Source organism: Arachis hypogaea, chromosome 9, assembly GCF_003086295.3.
Source record: "Arachis hypogaea cultivar Tifrunner chromosome 9, arahy.Tifrunner.gnm2.J5K5, whole genome shotgun sequence".
In the NCBI taxonomy this organism is placed as follows: domain Eukaryota; kingdom Viridiplantae; phylum Streptophyta; class Magnoliopsida; order Fabales; family Fabaceae; genus Arachis; species Arachis hypogaea.
The window spans coordinates 102,138,952-102,152,569 of record NC_092044.1 but is presented as its reverse complement, the minus strand read 5'-3'; the positions used below and the strand labels follow the sequence as shown (position 1 = coordinate 102,152,569).

Genomic DNA, 13,618 nt, shown 5'->3' with positions numbered 1-13,618 from the left:
GAAGATTTTGTTTTCAATGCAAATTTTTTTCAAGTTTTCAAAATCTTTTTAAAATCAAATCTTTTTCAAATCATATCTTTTCAATCAAATCTTTTTCAAATTCAATTTCTTTCCATTTTCAAAAATACTTGCTATCAATTAATGATTTGATTCAACATTTCAAGTAGGTTGCCTTTTCTATTGAGAAAGGTTTAATGTTTGAATCATATCTTTTCTTGTTAGCCAAGTTTTTAATTTTTAAAATCAAATCTTTTAAATGTTTTTCAAATCATATCTTCTCAATCACATCTTTTTAAAACCAATCATATCTTCTTAACCACGTCTTTTTCAAAATAACTCTCAATCAAATCTTTTTGATTTCTAATTTCAAATTCTTTTTCAAAAATCACTTGATCTCTTTCCCACTCTTATTTTCGAAAATCAATTAGTGTTTTTCAAAATGTTTTCAAAATCTTTTACTTGATTTTCGAAAATTACTTCCCCTCTTCTCACATCCTTCTATTTGTGGACTAACACTATTCCTTAATGCAAAATTCGAACTCCATCTTCTTTGATAAGTTCGAGTTTTCTACTTCTGCCTTCTATTTTTCTTTTCCTCTGACACCTCAAGGAATCTCTATACTGTGACATAGAGGATTCCACATTTTCTTGTTCTCTTCTCTTTCTTATGAGCAGGAGCAAGGACAAAAGCATTCTTGTTGAGGCTGATCCTGAACCTGAAAGGACCTTGAAACGAAAGCTAAGAGAAGCCAAGGCACAACTCTCTGTAGAGGACCTAACAGAAATCTTCAAAGAAGAAGAACCCATGGCAGCCGAAAACAACAACAATGCCAACAATGCAAGGAAGGTGCTGGGTGACTTTACTGCACCTACTCCCGACTTCTATGGGAGAAGCATCTCTATCCCTGCCATTGGAGCAAACAACTTTGAGCTTAAGCCTCAATTAGTTTCTCTAATGCAACAGAATTGTAAGTTCCATGGACTTCCATTGGAAGATCCTCATCAGTTCTTAGCTGAATTCTTGCAAATCTGTGACACTGTCAAGACTAATGGGGTTGACCCTGAGGTCTACAGACTTATGCTATTCCCTTTTGCTGTAAGAGACAGAGCTAGGACATGGTTGGACTCTCAACCTAAAGAAAGTCTGAACTCTTGGGAAAAGCTAGTCAATGCCTTCTTGGCAAAGTTCTTTCCACCTCAAAAATTGAGTAAGCTTAGAGTGGAAATCCAAACCTTCAGACAGAAGGAAGGAGAATCCCTCTATGAAGCTTGGGAAAGATACAAACAATTAATCAGAAAGTGTCCCTCTGACATGCTTTCTGAATGGAGCATCATAGGTATTTTCTATGATGGTCTCTCTGAACTGTCCAAGATGTCTTTGGATAGCTCTGCTGGAGGATCTCTTCATCTGAAGAAGACGCCTACAGAAGCTCAAGAGCTGATTGAAATGGTTGCAAATAACCAATTCATGTACACTTCTGAAAGGAATCCTGTGAACAATGGGACTAGTCAGAAGAAAGGAGTTCTTGAGATTGACACTCTGAATGCCATATTGGCTCAGAACAAAATATTGACTCAACAAGTCAATATGATTTCTCAAAGTCTGTCTGGAATGCAAAATGCACCAAGCAGTACTAACGAAGCTTCATCTGAGGAAGAAGCTTATGATCCTGAGAACCCTTCAATGGAAGAGGTGAATTACATGGGAGAACCCTATGGGAACACCTATAATTCTTCATGGAGAAATCATCCAAATTTCTAATGGAAGGATCAATAGCGACCTCAACAAGGTTTCAACAATAATAATGGTGGAAGAAACAGGTTTAGCAATAGCAAGCCTTTTTCATCATCTTCTCAGCAACAGACAGAGAGTTCTGAGCAGAATACATCTGACTTAGCAACCATGGTCTCTGATCTAATCAAAACCACTCAAAGTTTCATGACTGAAACAAGGTCCTCCATTAGAAACTTGGAGGCACAAGTGGGTCAGCTGAGCAAGAAAATTACTGAACTCCCTCCTAGTACTCTTCCAAGCAATACAGAAGAAAATCCAAAAGGAGAGTGCAAGGCTATCAACATGGCCGAATTTGGAGAGGAGGAAGAGGCAGTGAACACCACTGAGGAAGACCTCAATGGACGTCCACTGGCCTCCAATGAGTTCCCCAATGAGGAACCATGGGAATCTGAGGCTCAAAATGAGACCATAGAGATTCCATTGGACTTACTTCTGCCATTCATGAGCTCTGATGAGTATTCTTCCTCTGAAGAGGATGAGTATGTCACTGAAGAGCAAGTTGCTAAATACCTTGGAGCAATCATGAAGCTAAATGACAAGTTATTTGGGAATGAGACTTGGGAGGATGAATCCCCTTTGCTCACCAAAGAACTGGATGACTTGTCTAGGCAGAAATTACCTCAAAAGAGACAGGATCCTGGGAAGTTTTCAATACCTTGTACCATAGGCACCATGACCTTCAAAAAGGCCTTGTGTGACTTAGGGTCAAGTGTAAACCTCATGCCTCTCTCTGTAATGGAGAAGCTAGGGATCTTTGAGGTGCAAGCTGCAAAAATCTCACTAGAGATGGCAGACAACTCAAGAAAACAAGCTTATGGACTTGTAGAGGATGTTCTGGTAAAAGTTGAAGACCATTACATCCCTACTGATTTCATAGTCCTAGAGACTGGGAAGTGCATGGATGAATCCATCATCCTTGGCAGACCCTTCCTAGCCACAGCAGAGGCTGTGATTGATGTTGATAGAGGAGAGTTGATCATTCAAGTGAATGAAGAATCCTTGGTGTTTAAGGCTCAAGGATATCCCTCTGTCACCATGGAGAGGAAGCATGAAGAGCTTCTCTCAAAACAGAGCCAAACAGAGCTCCCACAGTCAAACTCTAAGTTTGGTGTTGGGAGGCCACAACCAAATTCTAAGTTTGGTGTTGAACCCCCACATTCAAACTCTAAGTTTGGTGTTGGGAGGTTCCAACATTGCTCTGAGTATCTGTGAGGCTCCATGAGAGTCCTCTGTCAAGCTACTGACATTAAAGAAGCGCTTGTTGGGAGGCAACCCAATGTTATGTTTTTATCTATTTTTCTTTGTTATTTTATGTTTTTTGTAGGTTGATGAACATGAGAAGTCACAAAATCAATAAAAAAAGCAAAAACAGAATGAAAAGCAGAAAGAAAAACAGCACACCCTGGAGGAGAGCGTGCTGGCGTTTAAACGCCAGTAAGGCTAGCTGTTGGGCGTTTAACGCCCAGTCTGGCACCATTCTGGGCGTTTAACGCCAGAAAGGGGCACCAGTCTGGCGTTAAACGCCAGAAAAGGGCAAGAAGCTGGCGTTAAACGCCAGAAATGGGCACCAGCCCGGCGTTTAACGCCAGAAATGGCTAAAAACGCATTTTTGCATGCCATTTGGTGCAGGGATGACTTTTCCTTGACACCTCAGGATCTGTGGACCCCACAGGATCCCTACCTACCCTACCACTCTCTCTCTTCTTCACCCATTCACCAATCACCTCAACACCTCTTCCCCAAAAACCCTTCACCTATCAAATCCCATCCTTCTCTTCACCACTCACATCCATCCTTCATAAAACCCCACCTACCTCACCATTCAAATTCAAACCACTTTCCCACCCAACCCACCCATACATAGCCGAACATCAACCCCCCTCTCCTATATAAACCCATCTTCACTCCTTCATTTTCACACAACCTAAACACTACTTCTCCCCCTTTTTTTTGGCCAAACACAAAGCCATTCCCTTCTTTCTCATTTCTTCTTCTTCTACTCTCTTCTTTCTTATTTTGCTCGAGGACGAGCAAACCCTTTAAGTTTGGTGTGGTAAAAGCATTGCTTTTTGTTTTTCCATAACCATTTATGGCATCCAAGGCCGGAGAAACCTCTAGAAAGAGGAAAGGGAAGGCAAAAGCTTCTATCTCCGAGTCATGGGAGATGGAGAGATTCATCTCAAGGGTGCATCAAGACCACTTCTATGAAGTTGTGGCCTTGAAGAAGGTGATCCCCGAGGTCCCTTTTTCACTCAAAAAGAGTGAATATCCGGAGATCCGACATGAGATCCGAAGAAGAGGTTGGGGAGTTCTTACCAACCCCATTCAACAAGTCGGAATCTTGATGGTTCAAGAGTTCTATGCCAATGCATGGATCACCAAGAACCATGACCAAAGTGTGAACCCGGATCCAAAGAATTGGCTTACTATGGTTCGGGGGAAATACTTGGTTTTTAGTCCGGAAAATGTAAGGTTGGCATTCAACTTGCCCATGATGCAAGGAGATGAACATCCTTACACTAGAAGGGTCAACTTTGATCAAAGGTTGGACCAAGTCCTCACAGTCATATGTGAAGAGGGCGCCCAATGGAAGAGAGATTCAAGAGGGAAGCCGGTTCAATTGAGAAGGCATGACCTCAAACCCGTGGCTAGAGGATGGTTGGAGTTTATCCAACGCTCAATCATTCCCACTAGCAACCGGTCCGAAGTTACTATAGACCGGGCTATCATGATTCATAGCATCATGATTGGAGAAGAAATAGAAGTTCATGAGGTTATAGCTCAAGAACTCTATAAGGTGGCGGACAAGTCCTCTACCTTGGTAAGGTTAGCCTTTCCTCATCTCATTTGTCACCTCTGTTATTCAGTTGGAGTTGACATAGAGGGAGACATCTCCATTGATGAGGACAAGCCCATCACTAAGAAGAGGATGGAGCAAACAAGAGACCCCTCTCATCATCAAATCCCTGAGATGCCTCAAGGGATGCACTTTCCTCCACAAAACTATTGGGAGCAACTAAACACCTCCCTAGGAGAATTGAGTTCCAACATCGGACAACTAAGGGTGGAGTATCAAGAACACTCCATCATCCTCCATGAAATTAGAGAAGATCAAAGAATCATGAGAGAGGAGCAACAAAGACAAGGAAGAGACATTGAGGAGCTCAAGCACTCCATAGGATCTTCAAGAGGAAGAACAAGCCGCCATCACTAAGGTGGACCCGTTCTTTAATTTTCTTGTTCTTTATTTTCCTGTTTTTCGAATTTTAGTGCTTATGTTCATCTATGTTTGTGTCTTGTGATCATTAGTGTCTTAGTGTCTATGCCTTAAAGTTATGAATGTCCTATGAATCCATCACCTTTCTTAAATAAAAAATGTGCTTAATTGAAAAAGAAAAGAATTGCATGAATTCTGAATTTTATAACAGTTTGATTATTTTGATGTGGTGGCAATACTTTTGTTTTCTGAATGTATGCTTAAACAGTGCATATGTCTTTTGAATTTGTGGTTCATGAATGTTGGCTCTTGAAAGAATGATGAAAAAGGAGACATGTTACTGAGGATCTGAAAAATCATAAAAATGATTCTTGAAGCAAGAAAAAAAGCAGTGAATACAAAAAAAAATTCAAAAAAAAGAGAGAAAAAGAAAAAGAAAGAAAAAGAAAGAAATAAAGTTGTGATCCAAGGCAAAAAGAGTGTGCTTAAGAACCCTGGACACCTCTAATTGGGGACTCTAGCAAAGCTGAGTCACAATCTGAAAAGGTTCACCCAATTATGTGTCTGTGGCATGAATGTATCCGGTGGTAATACTGGAAGACAGAGTGCTTTGGGCCACGGCCAAGACTCAATAAGTAGCTGTGTTCAAGAATCATCATACTTAACTAGGAGAATCAATAACACTATCTGGATTCTGAGTTCCTAAAGAAGCCAATCATTCTGAATTTCAAAGGATAGAGTGAGATGCCAAAACTGTTCAGAGGCAAAAAGCTAAAAGCCCTGCTCATCTAATTAATACTGATCTTCATAGATGTTTTTGGAATTCATTGCATACTCTCTTCTTTTTATCTTATTTGATTTTCAGTTGCTTGGGGACAAGCAACAATTTAAGTTTGGTGTTGTGATGAGCGGATAATTTGTACGCTTTTTGGCATTGTTTTTAGTATGTTTTTAGTATGATCTAGTTAGTTTTTAGTATATTTTTATTAGTTTTTAGTTAAAATTCAATTTTCTGGACTTTACTATGAGTTTGTGTGTTTTTCTGTGATTTTAGGTATTTTCTGGCTGAAATTGAGGGACCTGAGCAAAAATCTTATTTAGAGACTAAAAAGGACTGCAGATGCTGTTGGATTCTGACCTCCCTGCACTCGAAGTGAATTTTCTGGAGCTACAGAAGCCCAATTGGCGCGCTCTCAACGGCGTTGGAAAGTAGACATCCTGGGCTTTCCAGCAATATATGATAGTCTATACTTTGACCAAGATTTGATGGCCCAAACCGGCGTTCAAAGTCACCCTCAGAATTCCCAACGTTAAACGCCGGAACTGGCACAAGAATGGGAGTTAAACGCCCAAACTGGCACCAAAGCTGGCGTTTAACTCCAAGAGGAGTCTCTACACGAAAATGCTTCATTGCTCAGCCCAAGCACACATCAAGTGGGCCCGGAAGTGGATTTTTATGCCATTTACTCATCTCTGTAAACCTTAGGCTACTAGTTCTCTATAAGTAGGACCTTTTACTATTGTATTGAGATATCTGGGTAGTTATCTTTGTTCTGATGCTATCTTAGATCATTGGGAGGCTGGCCATTCGGCCATGCCTAGACCTTGTTCTTATGTATTTTCAACGGTGGAGTTTCTACACACCATAGATTAAGGTGTGGAGCTCTGCTGTACCTCGAGTATTAATGCAATTACTATTGTTCTTCTATTCAATTCCGCTTGTTCTTGTTCTAAGATATCACTTGTTCTTGTTCTAAGATATCACTTGTTCTTCAACTTGATGAATGTGATGATCCGTGACACTCATCATCATTCTCACCTATGAACGTGTGACTGACAACCACCTCCGTTCTACCTTCGATTGGGTGAATATCTCTTGGATTCCTGATACACGATGCATGGTTGATCGCCTGACAACCGAGCCAGCCATTCCGTGAGATCAGAGTCTTCATGGTATAGGCTAGAACTGATGGCGGCATTCAAGAGAATCCGGAAGGTCTAACCTTGTCTGTGGTATTCTGAGTAGGATTCAATGATTGAATGACTGTGACGAGCTTCAAACTCCTGAAGGCAGGGCGTTAGTGACAGACGCAAAAGAATCACTGGATTCTATTCCGGCCTGATCGAGAACCGACAGATGGATAGCCGTGCCGTGACAGGGTGCGTTGAACATTTCCACTGAGAGGATGGGAGGTAGCCACTGACAACGGTGAAACCCTTGCTTAAGCTTGCCATGGAAAGGAGTAGGAAGGATTGGATGAAGACAGTAGGAAAGCAGAGAGACGGAAGGGACAAGCATCTTCATACGCTTATCTAAAATTCCTACCAATGAATTACATAAGTATCTCTATCTTTATCTTTATGTTTTATTCGTATATCACCATACCCATCTGAGTTTGCCTGACTAAGATTTACAAGGTGACCATAGCTTGCTTTATACCAACAATCTCTGTGGGATCGACCCTTACTCGCGTAAGGTTTATTACTTGGACGACCCAGTACACTTGCTGGTTAGTTGTGCGAAGTTGTGTTTATGCCATGGTATTGAACACCAAGTTTTTGGTTTCATCACCGGGGATTAATTGAGTTGTGAAAAGTATTGATCACAATTTCGTCCACCAACTAGAGTTAGTTTTTTTTATGTAGTTATATTGTTATTGTTTCAAGTCATATTTTGGTCTAGAGTTTAAGAACTTGTGCTATGTTACTTTTTTTTTCAAGTCATTTCATTATAATAGTATTTTAAACTTGAAAAATACAATAATATTGAATAACACAAAGCTTCTATTTTCAAAATATTTACTAGAATAATAATTTTATTATTTCATTCATTGCAAAAAGCTAGTAACAATATGAAAGTGGAGTAGCATTCATTTCTCTAGTAAAGTGCTAGGAGTAAAGGAAAGCAATATGGAAATGTATTTTATAGTAATATAGATTCATGAATGCTGTTTTTATGCTTTGTTATTATGCTATTTGTGTGATTTAGTTGTTGTACTTTGGAAATGTGAATGTTGTGTTGGTAAAAATTTATTATTTGTGATATATCCTTGTGATTTATTTGTATTTGTTTTATCTTTTATTATTTTTGTATTTTGAAGAAGAGTATTTTGGACTTCATTTTATGGTGTCTTGTGCCTATTTTTGTCATTTGGTACTTACTTTCATAGTTGTGAATATGTCAAATCTTTTATACTTTTGTCATTTCATAAATATGAATATTTTTTATTTTATTTTATTGTAATAGTATGCAGTAAATATAGCATTCGACAAATTGGTTGATTTGATTCGAAAATCATCTCATAACCAAATAGGGAATGTTTCAGCTGAGGTACATCTTTTTGGCTGGATTATTCCTACATTTAGGATGTTAAGGTTTATTATTATTTGAAATTATGTTTAGAACGTTGAGGTCTATTATTGTTTAATGTCTTTCAGGAAATGGACGTATTGTTAGTTGATAGTGATGACAATGATGTTGAAGACCTATTATTAAATAGTACAGAAAGTATTAATCGGGTTAATTTTGTAGGTTTGAGCGTTGATGCTGCTAAGAAGTATGTATTTTCAGACTTTGATGTTGCCTATGCCTTTTACAATGCATTTGGGAGGGTCAATGGATTTTCAATTAGGAAGTTCAAGGTTGGGAGCAGTGAGATTGATAAGAGCATACTCTGGCAAACATTTGTGTGTTCAAGACAAGGATATCATATTTTCAGAGGGGTCAATGAAACATATAGGAAGAGAGCTCCAAAGCCAGAGACTAGGTGTGGGTGTGTAGCACAAATGTGAGTTCACATAGATGTTGGTAGGGACTGGTGGTAAACAACATTATTTCAAAATGAACATAATCATAAGTTAATATCCGACCCCCAACTTTGAGCCGGATGTTGAGATCGCAACGGAGAATGACTGATGAAAAAATTCGAAGAATGAATGACATGAGAGATGCTGAAATTTCCACAATCCAAATATATATGCATTTTGCCGAGCAATCTGGTGGTTTTGAGAATGTTAGATTTCAAAGAAATGATATGTACAACCAAATAGAAAAGGAAAGGCAATTGATGGAAAGTGATGTGACCGAAACGTTGAAGTATCTAAAGAAGCAGAAGAAATTAGATCCAAAGTTTTACTGGAGCTATGAGGTGGATAACAATGGTGTGTTTCGGCACCTAATCTAGATGGACAGGAAGAGCCGTGTTAACTTTGAAGTATTTTGTGATGTTATGGCCTTTGATGCAACTTACAAGATAAACAAGTACAAGTTTCCATTGGTAGTTTTCTCAGGAGTGAACCATCACCTTCAAATAATAGTTTTTGGCAGTGTAATTGTGGTTGATAAAGGAGAAGGAACTTACATATGGCTGTTACAGAGGTTCGTGGAAGCAATGAATGGTAAACGACTAGATGTTGTGATAACTGATGGTGCCAAGGCTATGAAGCTTGCAATTGAAAATGTCTTTCTAGATGTACACCATAGGTTGTGCGGATGGCATTTGTTAAGAAATGCCACAGCCAATGTCTCCAACCCCAACTTTACCCAACAATTTAGGAAATGTATGCTTGGAGATTATGAGATTGATGAGTTTGAGGAGCGGTGGGCGTCAATGGTTAATAGTTTTGGGGTTAAGGACATGGAGTGGGTTGAGACCACTTATGGGATTAAAGATATGTGGGCTACAGCACATATGAAAGGCAAGTTCTTTGCCGGGTTGAGAACTACATCGAGGTGTGAGGCACTACATTCGCAAGTTGCTAGGTTTGTAAAATCAGGCTACAGCATTAAGGAATTCTTCCATCACTTCTGCCGATGGATGGGTTTGTTCCGGAATAATGAGGCTGAGGCTGATTATTACACCTCATACGGGTATCTGATAATACAAACACAGGTGCAAGCATTAGAGTGATCAGGTGCAACTATTTATACAAGAAAGGTGTTCTACTTGTTTCGATCGTTATTGTTGAAAGCATCAAGTGTGATAATAGTTGATTGGCGAGAGACTTCATGTAGTGTGAACTATGATGTATAAAAATATTGTGAGTTAACACGAAAATGGGTTGTATCTTATTGGCCTGGCAGCAGTGGGTTTAGGTGTTCATGTCAACGAATGGAGTCATTTGGCATTCCATGTGTTCATATCCTTTGTCTCTTGATATATCTTCAAATTACAGAATTACCTGAGTCACTGATATTGAAGCGGTGGACCATGAAAGCAAAAGAGGCACATATAAAGTTGGAGTAGCGGGGATTGTTAGTTAGAGATGGAAGTTTTGAGAGTAGGATTGCTGTTATGAATGATGAGCTGGAGGGTTTGCCATTTGCTGCTTGCGGAGATTTAGGTGATTTTAAAGATGTTATGAAGTGGGTTAGAAACAAAAAGGCTGAATTATTTGCCAAACATATAAAGAATAGAGAGGAAAGTTCTAATAGTGCGGGTGAGAAATTCAAAATACGAATGAATACTTCTTCAAAAGAAGCTAGGGACAAAAAGAAAAAGCGAAGGATTCGGTGCAGCAAATATAACGGTATAGGACACAATCGCCGAAATTGTCGCCGTGGAGATGACCATAATCAAATGGAAAGTGGAGATGGAGGATGTCCCGAAGATGATGACAATTGGTCTAGTCAAACAAGTGAGGAGGGGATCGATCAAATAGTGAGTATTTAACATATTGATTCTTATTAATTACATGGTTGTCTAATTTTAATTTTTTGGTTCTTGTAGGATTTTGATGTGACCATCGGTAATCAGAAAGGCAAGTATCATTAGCTGCTATTGTCTAGCCTTGGATGAAAGATGGATATTAATTTTATTTTTTTATTTATTCTTAATTTACTCTTTTAATACATTTGTTTTATTTATTTGCATTTGCGGACTTAAGATGACTTCTACAAAAAAAATATAATAGCATAACCATACTATATTAGCTAAATCTGGTTATACATATTATATGGTAAGTGAATCTATTTTTATAGTTAACTCCCAAAATATTAGATGTGAAAATTATATTTGCTATTACTCTGATGATACATTTGTATTTAATGGTTACTAATGCAAGACATCATGAAAAGATATATTAATTTATACAATTTAAAATTATTTTTGCTTTTTCACATTGTAAAGTTATTTCAAAATTATGGTATTATTACCTGAACGAAATATGACGCAACTACGGTGGATACAAAAATTAAGAAAATTCTTAATCACTGTTTGGTCTAATCATCTAGGAAATACATTACAAAAATAATACATTTTAAATTATATTATTTTTGAATATTTATAATTCTTATATTTGTTATATTTGTTATTAAAAAATCATTTAAATTAATTTAAATTTTTTTAAGAAATTTTTATTGATTTAAATGTTCATTGATTTAAAAATATTCTTTTTAGAAAACACTTAACAAATCAGTAATTCTTAATTTTTTATTCTTAATTCCTATTTGTATTTATCTAAAAAGGTTCGATGTTAATTTTTTCTACTAATCGTGACTTTTGTAAAATAGAAAAAAAAAAACCGAACACCAAACTTCCATTTTTCTTTTAATTTATTAAAGGTATTAAAATAAATAAAATATACGTATCAATATAAACTAAATAAAAGTTATCCAACATTCAGCCTAATGTAAGAGAAATTTTATTGCGAATCATATAATGGGACTATGTCAATTCAACTATGACGAAACAATAAAACAAATCAGGGTCTAAATTTATTAGTTATTAAATAAAATAAATTTTTATTTTTTACATATTATTAAAATAAAAAATACTCAACACTTTTAGAATAAACAAATTAAAGTCTTAAAAATTACTAAACAGATATTCATATATAAGTTTCAGTAATTATAAAAACGGCTAGAAAACGTGACTTGGTAAATTTTTTATATGTTGTTCAGTAAATAACTGAATATTTTTAAATTATAGTAGTAGGGATGAAATAGTAAGATAGTACTGGAGAGTACATAATTGGTAATTTTTAAATTCTTAACCACACATAATTGAAATTCAACGAAAAGAACAATATGCTATATGAAAGATGTGTAACTAAAAAGTCCTAAATATTAAGGAGAACATATAAAAGGTAAATAAAAAAGTAATTAATCTAACAAATAGACCCCAGAATAAACAACATAAATACCAAACAATCAAATCAAATGCATTCTATCCTTTTCTAATAATAAATATGGTGACCATCGAATTGCCAACCAATGCTTTCCACCTAGCTGCAGAACGATGTTTGACCATGTGATTATATTCATTGTGAGTCATATTTAAAGTTGCACATGCCGCAAGCATTCGAATTTTGGAGTCAGGGGGCTACAATACAAAAAAAGTTAAATTAATTATTGCGTCAAAAGATACGAAAAGTACACAAGGTAGAAATTTGTTAACTTACCTTAGTAGTGAGATTGAGTCGAAACATGTCCTCCATTGCCATCCACTCAAGCAACCAAATTGCCGAGTTATCACTATAAAATACAAGACATGTTAATTAGGATCATTACTATTCATGATCTAGTTAACAAGCACATCACAATAAACTTGGCTTTAAACCTTGTGTTGCAATCAGGGATGCCACAAGCATTACAGAGAGGCCAATTGTCCATTGGAATGCTTTTTTGTCTAATATATTAGTGCTGGAGTACAGACCAAAGAAAATAAAATTTAATAGACCGAGGTATGGCTCAAAACAAAATGAATAACAAAAACATGTTAATGATGAATGAACTTTAAATAACATGCACATCAAAAATTTAAAATTAAATTAAAAGAAGTGTTTAAAAATTATTTTCTATTACACATATTACATTTATAATAGCATCATATGAATTAGTAAGCAATTATAAGTAATATTTAAAAATATATAATTTACTATGCTATCAACAACTAAAAATACACTAGGAAGATTCAATATATCACCGTCCATCTCATGAAGAATTTTTTGGAGATATCTCGCTTTGAATTTGGATATGAATCAAGTTTGTAGACCTTCCCCTTGTCAATAGATATTACCATCAAGAACCAATGAAAAATGTCGTCAATGAGTGGAACATATATCTGTGTGGACATGATTCATGGACAATTAAACTAAAAAAATACAAAAAATTCAAATAGAGAGTGAGTGAAAATAAAATACATATTTTAACACAGAAGACTTCGGCATCCAGATGTTTTTGTACTTTTTATACATATCTGATTTAAGGGCATTAACCTAATTTTTGTTACTAAATCGTTAGTTTCATTGAGATTATATATTTTTTGAGGGTCTGTTACCAAAATTTCTTACCTTAAACTGTGGTAGTAGAGACCAAGTTGTTATTTTATTGGACATATCTTCAAAGGTATCATATTAATACGTTGTGCCATTGTTGTTTTAAGGGGCGGTTAACATTAAAATCTACATGGAAATGAACATATTAATAACTAAAGCATATTCTTCACAAATCTAAGAAAAGTTACAGTATTTACTTACATTAGAGTGTACTTCATTTCCAGGAATGAGACATTGAAAATCTGCTCGACTCATATCAATATTTTTATTTTTGAACAGAGTCTCCCTATTTAGATACAATAAAGTTATAGTTGTGTAAAAACTTACAA

The 13,618-nt window shown here is 36.5% G+C and overlaps 1 protein-coding gene and 1 non-coding gene across 2 annotated transcripts; one reads left to right on the top strand and one right to left on the bottom strand.

Moving 5' to 3' along the window:
• Nucleotides 1-1,210: 1,210 nt before the first annotated feature.
• On the bottom strand, nt 1,211-1,318 carry LOC112713282 (small nucleolar RNA R71). Its single transcript, XR_003158255.1, has one exon. It is a non-coding gene; the product is annotated as a small nucleolar RNA R71 (small nucleolar RNA).
• Nucleotides 1,319-9,196: 7,878 nt separating this feature from the next.
• LOC140175185 (protein FAR1-RELATED SEQUENCE 4-like) lies at nt 9,197-9,922 on the top strand. Its single transcript, XM_072202123.1, has one exon. The coding sequence runs from the start codon at nt 9,197-9,199 to the stop codon at nt 9,920-9,922; it is 726 nt and encodes a 241-aa protein (XP_072058224.1).
• The last annotated feature ends 3,696 nt before the right edge of the window (nt 9,923-13,618 follow it).